This window comes from Periophthalmus magnuspinnatus, chromosome 21 (genome assembly GCF_009829125.3).
Source record: "Periophthalmus magnuspinnatus isolate fPerMag1 chromosome 21, fPerMag1.2.pri, whole genome shotgun sequence".
NCBI lineage: Eukaryota > Metazoa > Chordata > Actinopteri > Gobiiformes > Gobiidae > Periophthalmus > Periophthalmus magnuspinnatus.
In genome coordinates, this window is record NC_047146.1 from 1,080,037 (window position 1) to 1,090,179 (window position 10,143).

Genomic DNA, 10,143 nt, shown 5'->3' on the forward strand with positions numbered 1-10,143 from the left:
AGAATCTGAGCAGAACTGAAGAAGAGACTTGGACGAGCAGATAAACGTCTTCACTTTACAACGATTTGTCCAGTGACAGATTTTACTTTTGGCTTTAATTGTGGATCAGACCTGGACAGACATTGATTTTCGATACTCGTTTTTTGCAGGTATCGATACTAAAAAAGTCCCATTGACAGGACAGAACTAAACCTTTCCTGAATCAGAACAAGTACAAGACTCAGACGAGTGTAGAACCAATGGACCAGTGTGAACCTACTGCACACTGAGGATTACACACTTGGACCTGGTTTAGTCCTGGTTTAGTCCTGGTTTAGTCCTGGTTTAGTCCTGGTTTAGTCCACATGGGAATATAAAACAAAGTCCTCCCTTTTACTGTCTATTGTCTAAAGAGTTTGTTTTTTTTACTATCCCGGTTTTGGGATCAGTGTTGAAATAGTCTGAAGTTGTTTTCTCTGGACAACAGTAATATTCATGGTTATAATGAACAGGGACGGCTCGTACTGACCAGGACACGTTACATCACAGACAAACTCTCCCTCGTCTGCACAAAAGCTCCTGTTGTTTCTCTGGATGTTCTGTAAACATTTAAACATTTAAATTATTAAAGTGTTTTTTCAAATGTCCCGTGTACAAGTTTGTTTGGGGTTTTATCTTATGTTGGGAGTGTTTTGTTCAAATCGTTCTGTATGTTTATGTCGTAGTCTCAGTTCTGTTGATCACACTGGACTTTACCATGAAACATCCAAAAAGTAAAGTCACAAAAGTTGAACCTGATCATTTCTATTATAGACTAGACCAGGGGTGGGCAACCTACGGCCCGGGGGCCACATACGGCCCTTTGGGCTTATTAATCCGGCCGAACGAGACCAAATTATATTAAAATAAATAAGAGTAAACTTTGTTCAGTTTACCTTTCCCCTGTAATGCCAACGTTTCCCCAACAGATGGCGCACTTTAGCTTCATCAGTCTTGTTTGTGTTGATTATTTTCTTATTCTCTTATCAAAGAAAAAAGTTGACCGTGAGCGCCGAGTGTTTAACAACTAAATATTTTTGAACTAAAATCTGAACAAAGGCTGTGTATTTAATATTTAATAATATAACAAACTGTATCAGTTTTCAAAGAGTAAAATATCAGCCGTCACTTTGTCGTCACATATTAATTTTAAGTCACATGTTAAACCATCAAAAGGGTCAAATTTAATTAATCAAATTTCAGATTCATCCAAAATTCTACGTCCACCCGAGCAGCAAATATTTACATGATCCATGATTCTCTCACACCGACTTAAGCCACAACCACACCACACTCCACAACCACACCACACTCCACAACCACACCACACTCCACAACCACACCACACTCCACAACCACACCACACTGCACAACCACACCACACTCCACAACCACACTCCACAACCACACCACACTCCACAACCACACCACACTCCACAACCACACTCCACAACCACACCACACTCCACAACCACACCACACTCCACAACCACACCACACTCCACAACCACACCACACTCCACAACCACACCACACTCCACAACCACACCACACTCCACAACCACACCACACTCCACAACCACACCACACTCCACAACCACACCACACTCCACAACCACACCACACTGCACAACCACACCACACTCCACAACCACACTCCACAACCACACCACACTCCACAACCACACCACACTCCACAACCACACTCCACAACCACACCACACTCCACAACCACACCACACTCCACAACCACACCACACTCCACAACCACACCACACTCCACAACCACACCACACTCCACAACCACACTCCACAACCACACCACACTCCACAACCACACCACACTCCACAACCACACCACACTCCACAACCACACCACACTCCACAACCACACCACACTCCACAACCACACCACACGCCACAACCACACCACACGCCACAACCACACCACACTCCACACTCCACAACCACACCACACTCCACAACCACACCACACTCCACAACCACACCACACTCCACAACCACACCACACTCCACACTCCACACTCCACAACCACACCACACTCCACACTCCACACCACACTCCACAACCACACCACACTCCACAACCACACCACACTCCACAACCACACCACACTCCACACTCCACAACCACACCACACTCCACAACCACACCACAATCCACAACCACACCACAATCCACAACCACACCACAATCCACAACCACACCACACTCCACAACCACACCACACTCCACAACCACACCACACTCCACAACCACACCACACTCCACAACCACACTCCACAACCACACCACACTCCACAACCACACCACACTCCACAACCACACCACACTCCACAACCACACTCCACAACCACACCACACTCAGACACTACAATCACTGTAGAAACAGACAAAGCTCTAGACAAAACCCACGCCACATCCATCACTGCAGCATTTTATCTAAATATAATATTTTAAGTTGGGAGAATCTGATTAGATTCACAGATTCCTGCTTTGTTTATAAAATCTTACATGGACTCGCCCTCCGCCGCTCAATGACTTTGTGAGACTAAGATCAAACCAGAGGAGCCTGAAGAGGAGACTGATCACATTCAGAAAGACACTCAGTCTGTTCTGTCAGAGCTTCTAAAGGTGGAGCAGCATCTGTACAATGATCAGAGACACACAGCTCCTTTAAGGCTCAATTTAAACAAATCAGACCCAACACCAAACTCCTGCTGCTGCCATCTAGTGTTTGTCCTTTGCATGTGCGTCTGTAATTCTGCTTCAACAAATCTTTTTATTGGCCCTTTGTTTATTTTCTTGTGCTTTTTTAACATAATCTTTTACTGTTATTAATTGCTGCTGTTCTTAATAACCTGTGTGTTTTAATTATTTTTCTTTGCTATGATTCACTTCTTCAGACTTAATGCTTTTCTTCTTTTTAACCATGTTTTTATAAGGAGCCGTCTGTACATCATGGCAACGGACAACAGATGAAAACTAGCCTTTTGGCTAATTCTGTCATGTTAAACAGTTACTGTTGGTCAACATGCACTGTCCACTATAAATGAATAAATAAAATAAATATGAAGCCCAACTACACTAACGAGCAGTCAGTGCAGGAACAGGCGGCTCCGGCTCAGAGTTTGGCCGCCAATTTACAGACAGCAACATTTTTTTCACCGGCAAACAGCCATTCAAGAGTTGAGTACCAAGGCAAGTTTTTTTCTGGCATTCAAATGAACAGAAACTAGCAAACTTTTCTGAAGGTGAGTTTTTAAAAGAATGTACGGTGGAGACGGCAGGTGCCTCGTGTCCGGAGAGTCAGGGCAAGTTTGGAAAAATCAGTTTGTCACACAGAACTGTGACTCACTGTGTGGATGACAAAGATACAGCCAGTCAATTAAACAAAAAAGATGAGTCCTTCAGGTTATATTCACTAGCACTGGATGAAAACAACGATTTAAAAGACACTCAGCTCCTAATTTTCATCCGAGGGATTAATGATCGTTGTGAGATAACGGAGGAGTTTTTGATCATGGAGTCCCTGAAGGAAACGGCTCAGGGAGAGGATTTATATAACACGGTGTCTGCTGCCATTGAGAGACAAACTACCTTGGAGTAAACTTTCCAATGTCACGACGGATGGATCACCAAATTTAACTGGAAAAAAGGTTGGGCTGCTGAAAAGAATCCAGGATAAAGTGAAAGAGGAAAACCCTTCACTGCATCATCCATCAGGAATCACTTTCACGTCTATATTGCAGCTTAATCATGTCGTGAATCCGGTCGTAAAACGTGTGAACTTAATACACACTCGGGGACTTCAGCGTCGTCAGTTCATCAGGTTCCTTGAGGAAACTGATGTGGATCATCAGGAGGTGCTGGACACTCCTGTGTCCTCTGGTTTGGACAAAGTGCTTCACCGAGTGTGGGACCTGAAAGAGGAGACTGGTGTATTTTTGGACTTGGTGGGGAAATCTGACGATTCTCCTGAGCTAAACAAGAACTGGTTTTGTGATTTTTGCGTTTGCCGTGGACATATTTTCACACTTGAATGAGCTGAATGTGAAACTTCAGGGGAAAGATCAGTTTGTGCACGACATGTACAAACATGGTACAGATTTCCACACAAATTGCAAAACGCATCTTTCATTTCTCCTGTCACAAGACCCTGAAACTGCACCACCAGAAGAGCAACTGAAACTGATCGATCTTCAGTCTGACTCTGTCTTAAAGGAGAAGTTTAAACTGAATAACTTCTATGCTTCACTTAACAAAGCCACGTTTCCAAACCTCCAGAAGATGCCACAGAAGATGCTGGATTTGTTTGGTTCTACCTGCGTGTGTGAGCAGACACTCAGCATCATGAACATCAACAAAGCCACAGATCCACTGACCAACACCACGACAAAACTCCAGACTTTGAGCTGGCAAAACAAGATCAACACTGTTCCACTGAAACACTGTTCCACTGAAACACTGTCCCCGCTGAAACTGAACTTGAGTTTTTCTGTTGTGTTTATTGAAGCACTGGCAATAAACAGATCAAGTTGTTGATCTTTTGGCGCTTGATAAAACAATGTGTTTATTTAACTGAAATGTAATAAATTGATTATTAATATAGTGTCATGATTCCATTATCTGTCTCCCTGTGCTCTCCCCCTCCCCTACCTGTCTGAATCCGGACCTGGGCGGAGATCCTGACTCCTCCCACACGCACCTGGAGTGCATCAGGACAATCACCTCCACCTGCTGTCGAGTACATGAGGGCTCGGCAGAAGACACTCAGAGCCAGATCGTCCGTGCGTCAAATGTGATGCTCCAGCTCAGTTTTGTATTTTGTCGCCTGCTCGATTCTTATTGGATTTTGCTACTTCCCAGATTCCTGCTCTCGCTCGTTCCTGCTCCTGACCCTGCGCTCCAGCTCCGGTACAGTCCACCCCTTGTCTTCGCTTCCTGTCCTGTCTTGGTCTCCGTCTTGCTTCCCGTCCTTCCTGCCCTGGCTCCCGCTCTTTGGATTACCCCTGCTCTGTCCGCCCTGGCCGTCAGCTGACCTCACTCTGCTGAACCTCGACCGGACCAACTGCAGGAGGAGACGACCTGTTTGTTTAGTTAAATCCAGGTGGAGACTTTTTTTATTTTATTTATTTTTTGGCCAGGCAGTGTATGAACATTAATAACAGACAAATCAGGTCCTTCTTTCCCTGAGGTCGCTCCTGTTAGCGTTAGCAACAGGTTTGATTGACAGCGTTGCTAAGCGTCCTCTCCGTGCTACGATATTCGTTGTCCGACTTCCAGATATGGGACTGGGCTCTAAATCACAGCCTCGATGAGCTTCATTTGGAGCTGAAGTCTGTGGCGTTACAACACACACCTGCATTTCAACTCTTTTTATTTTATCTGCGTCTCATCTGTGTTAAATATTATTGTCCTGTTGATACTTTGCAGTGACATCGTACTAGGGCTGTTCTACATGTGTCTCTATGGTGGAATGTTGTGCTTTGTGTCACCATGGTAACAGCCAATGTAACTGAATGGGGTCGTTTTAACCTCAGCAATATTGAAGCATTGAGCCAACGCACAGACAAGTCCACTGAAAAAAAAGGCAACGTTCCATTTGTTTGTTCTTTGTCTTAGATTTTTAAATATACTTTCTACTCACTGCTGTTTCTTTACTTTTGAATCATTTTACCTCTTTCAGTCCTGGAAAATCAGTTTAGTTATGATTTCCTTTCAAATAAACCAAGACTTTTAAACCATTTTTACAGGTTTTAACTACATTTCTGACGAGCCAGCGACATGTCCGAGGCAAGAAACCAAAGAAATTCTTTCTGCGAACGCCGTCGGGACTATCAACAAAATAATGAGCTACAAGCGCCGATATTTGTTTTAGAATCTGAAAAAGGACTTGACCGAACGCTCCCTGTGACTTCCAGCGGTAAACAGCCTACAGTTACTTTCAGAGAAGAGAGTGAAAAAAAACCTGCTACTTTCAACGTAAACCTGAGGGATACGGTGTATTTTCCAAAACTTTGTAAAGACAAGACGCCAGGACGAAGAGGTGCGGTCAGAGGAACTGTGACCTGAGTCACTATTAATGAATTAAACGAGAGAGAAATGAGAGGAAATGTTAATGTCTGTGTGAGAAAAGTGTATAAAGTGTGTGGTGAGGGGTTTTACAGACAAAAACAGAGAGAATAATGTAAAAAAAATGAAGCTGATACTTGACTGATTTTGCCTTTTGCGAGTTATTTGTAGAATGTGACCCTGAGATAAACCAGGGACCAGTGAGATGAGTTGTCTGTTCTACAAACTGATTTCAGCTTTAAAATAATGTTTTTATTTTAAACTTTTGAGTCCCAGAGCATTTTTGAAACCTTCTCGTGGTTATTAACAAAAATGATCCAAACCAAACTCTTCCTAACTGATGTCCGTCTGGTCCACGTCCTCTGTTGTGTCTCAAGTTCAGTCAAATGTGAAAACAAAGCACAAAATGTGTGAAAATAGAATCATTAAATCACAAAAGGAGGAGCGTGGCTGTACGTTCATGGAGAAAAAAATCCTAACATTTTGACAATATTCTCAAAAAATTCACTTTAAAGTCATTGTCAAAGTAAAGACGTCATTTTATCCAGAGTCATTCACCCCCTCGACCAAAGTGCAAAAGAATGTCCTTTATTCAAGTTAAAGATGAAATAAAACCGAGCGTACGACAGATGTAGATCTTTATATTACTGAACTTTTGAAATGATTCAGTTGTAAATGTTTAAACATTAACCACAGAAATGTCTCCCATGATCCTCTGCTCGTAGCTGAGCTCCTCTGGGCAGGACTCCGACAGGTGCACGAGTCTCTGCACCAATTTCACCAAATCTATTCCCTTCACTTTGAGCTTTATACATGTTTACACTTGTAAAACCGGGACTGCCCAGAGCGCACGGCTCCACAAGCACAAAACGACGGAGTGAAGCTGAGTCTGAACATAGATGTAAAACAGTGTAATATGGGCCTTTAAGGTTCTGTGTAAATCCGTTTAGACGCCACAGTTCTGGATGTTCAGGCTCATCTCTGGAGAACTGTTTTTGTTTATATGTTTGTGGAGCTTTTCACAATCAGAATACATCAAATTTGACATCATTCATTTACCAAACAAGGGTCAAAGGTCAGAGACTCTGGAATAAACATGTGAAAGGCCACTGTGGGTCTAATCATCATAATAAAGTCATTTAGTGTGACTGTGGGCTGAGGGTTCTCTGGAACAGAACAACATTCCTCTGGACTTTGACACAAACCTGCTCTGAGCGACGCCATTGGCCGCGTCAGTCACATGACCAAAGGTGTGTCAGGTCTAATAGGAGGTTCAGATTAAACCAGAGTAAAACACGTCGACATAAGGATCTGTTTAGACTTAGTCCTCAGAGGGTCTGTGTAAGATGGCGGAGGCAGAGGTCACACACTTCCTGACCTGTTCCATTTGTCTGGACACCTTCACTGAGCCTGTGTCTCTGGGCTGTCACCACAGCTTCTGCAGGACCTGCCTCCAGAAGACCTGGGCCCAGGAGAAAGAGAAGAACTGCCCTGTGTGCAGGAGGAAGTCTTCTAAAAGTGATCCAGGAGTGAACTTTGCTTTGAAAGAACTGAGTGACTCACTGAGGCAGAAGCTACAACTCTCCAAAACAACAGAACAACAGACCTCTGTAGAAACGCACGAGAGGAAAGAGGAGAAGAGGGAGGAGGGAGGAGAGGAGGGGGAGGTAAAAGTCCAGGCCTCAGAGTCTGTGCTCCAGTCTCTCAGAGAACAGAGGGACCAGGTCAGAGACAGACTGGATCTCTGTAACGAGATAGTTCAACACTCAGAGGAGCAGGCGCTGCTCTGTGAGCGTCAGATCACAGCTGTGTTTGAGAGGATGCGGCGCCACCTACAGGAGGAGCAGGACAGAGCTGTGTCTGCTCTGAGAGAGGAGCAGAGGAGACAGGCCCAGACTATAAACCCACAGCTCCACAAACTCAGAGAGACACTGTCCTCTTTGAACAGCAACATCCAGGAGCTGGAGAAACAACTAAAGACCCACACCCACAGGCCTCTGAGCTCCAGCCCCGAGCCTCTGCCTCAGCTCCCCAAAGGACTGCTCCTGAACCAGGCCAAAGTCCTGGGGAACCTGGGCTACAGAGTCTGGACCAGCCTGAGGAGAGTGGTGCAGTTCAGTCCAGTCATTCTGGACCCAAACACAGCAAGAGGATGGCTCTATCTGTCTGAGGACCTCAGTGGGGCGACAAATGGAGACACTTATCAGCAGCTCCCAGACAATCCAGAGAGATTCAGTAATTACACCATGGTCCTGGGCTCAGAGGGCTTCAGCTCAGGGACACACCAGTGGGACGTGGAGGTGGGGGACCATCCAAGCTGGAACATCGGAGTCGCCAAAGAGTCGATCGACAGGAAAGGAGAGATATTTGCTTCACCTAAATATGGAATCTGGTGTTTATTCCACACAGATGGTAAATACGACAATGGCTGTGGTAAACCTGTGAAAGTGCAGAATCCTCCAGAGAAGATCAGGGTCAAACTGGACTTTAACAAAGGGAAAGTGTCCTTCTACGACACTGATCACATGACCCACCTGTACACGCACACAGGGAGGTTCACCGAGAAAATGTTTCCTTATTTTGGCATTGGACCAAGTAAAGAGTCTAAAACCAAAGAGGTCCGTGTGTGTCCGACCTCAGGCCCACAGTGAGGACCACAGGAGCTTTGGAGCAGGGCACTAGGACCCAGAGGAGCAGGACCTCACCCACGACTCAGGGATAGGTCTGCTTCAGTCGTCTGTGGAGGCTCCAGAATACAGCTTTATTTGATTAAACACATGTTTTTTCATATTGTGGCTGGGATATCGGCTTCCAAATATCGGTCGAGTCGATATCCTGGTTGGACATTTAAACTGATGTAATAAGACGATTTACAGGTCGTAGAAAGTCTCATCATGTCTGAACTTTTATTTACACAGATTTTCATTTAAATGTAAGTAACAGTTTCTTAATCTGTTTTAGTTTAGTTTTATTTTCCTTTTGTTTAAATTTAATGAAATGTGTTTAGTGTCATTGATGATGATGATGATGATGATGATGATGATGATGATGATGATGATTTGTGTTGTGAATGCATTTGACCAGAAGAGGGCGCCTGCGTTTGACCCGGTGTAGTCACATGTGAGGAGAGTTTTCACATTATGTTAAAGTGTTTGGAATAATCACTATTTGAGCAGATCATGGTGATAAAAGAGGAGCTAAATGTGTAGAAATGTATTTTGTATTTTATCTTTGACTTTAATAAACCAAGAAAAGACTTTGAGAGTTTTTCATGTTTGTCCTTTCAGTTTGGTGACTAAGCTCTACGCCTCAGCAGTGCTCGTCTCAATAAACATTTAGGTGAATTTATACACTGCAGCTGATGTCATCAACATTACCTGGAGGGTGAAGCTAACTGGAGGCACTGCTCTGTCTGAAGCTCTGACCTAAAACAAACAAATAAAAGAATTAAAAGAGGTTTAAAGTGAATCTGACAGAGTCATAGGCGAGTTTGTACAGCACGATTCACACATAAAGTCATTCAAAGGTCTGTACAGAATAAGAAAGACATTAAAATAAGACAAATGAAAATATAAATAATCACAAACAATCATCATAAAACCATTTCAGTCACACACAGCTAAACAGAACAGTTTTAGTCTGGATTTAAACATTGTCAAAGTCAAGGCCTGTGTGAGATCTTCAGGAAGAATGTTCCAGGTTTTAGCTGCAGAAAACTGAAACACTGATTCACCAGGTTTAGTCCAGGTTTAGTCCTGGTTTAGTCCTGGTTTAGCCCTGGTTTAGTCCCGGTTTAGCCCCGGTTCAGCCCTGTTTTAGTCCTGCTTTAGTCCTGGTTTAGTCCTGGTTCAGTCCTGGTTTAGCCCTGGTTTAGCCCTGGTTTAGTCCTGGTTTAGTCCTGGTTTAGTCCCGGTTTAGCCCCGGTTTAGTCCCGGTTTAGCCCCGGTTTAGCCCCGGTTCAGCCCTGTTTTAGTCCTGGTTTAGTCCTGGTTTAGTCCTGGTTCAGTCCTGGTTTAGTCCTGGTTCAG

At 44.1% G+C, this 10,143-nt stretch overlaps 1 protein-coding gene across 1 annotated transcript; it reads left to right on the top strand.

The window, feature by feature from the left end:
* The first annotated feature begins 7,402 nt into the window (after positions 1 to 7,402).
* Positions 7,403 to 9,358, top strand: LOC117389062 (E3 ubiquitin-protein ligase TRIM35-like). The gene has a single exon (XM_033986632.2). It carries the CDS (start codon positions 7,462 to 7,464, stop codon positions 8,764 to 8,766), a length of 1,305 nt encoding a protein of 434 aa, XP_033842523.1. The 5' UTR covers positions 7,403 to 7,461; the 3' UTR covers positions 8,767 to 9,358.
* Positions 9,359 to 10,143: the final 785 nt, after the last annotated feature.

Bases quoted from the DNA above. Each gene is read 5' to 3' on its own strand.
- LOC117389062 (XM_033986632.2), top strand. From the start codon at position 7,462: ATGGCGGAGGCAGAGGTCACACACTTCCTGACCTGTTCCATTTGTCTG.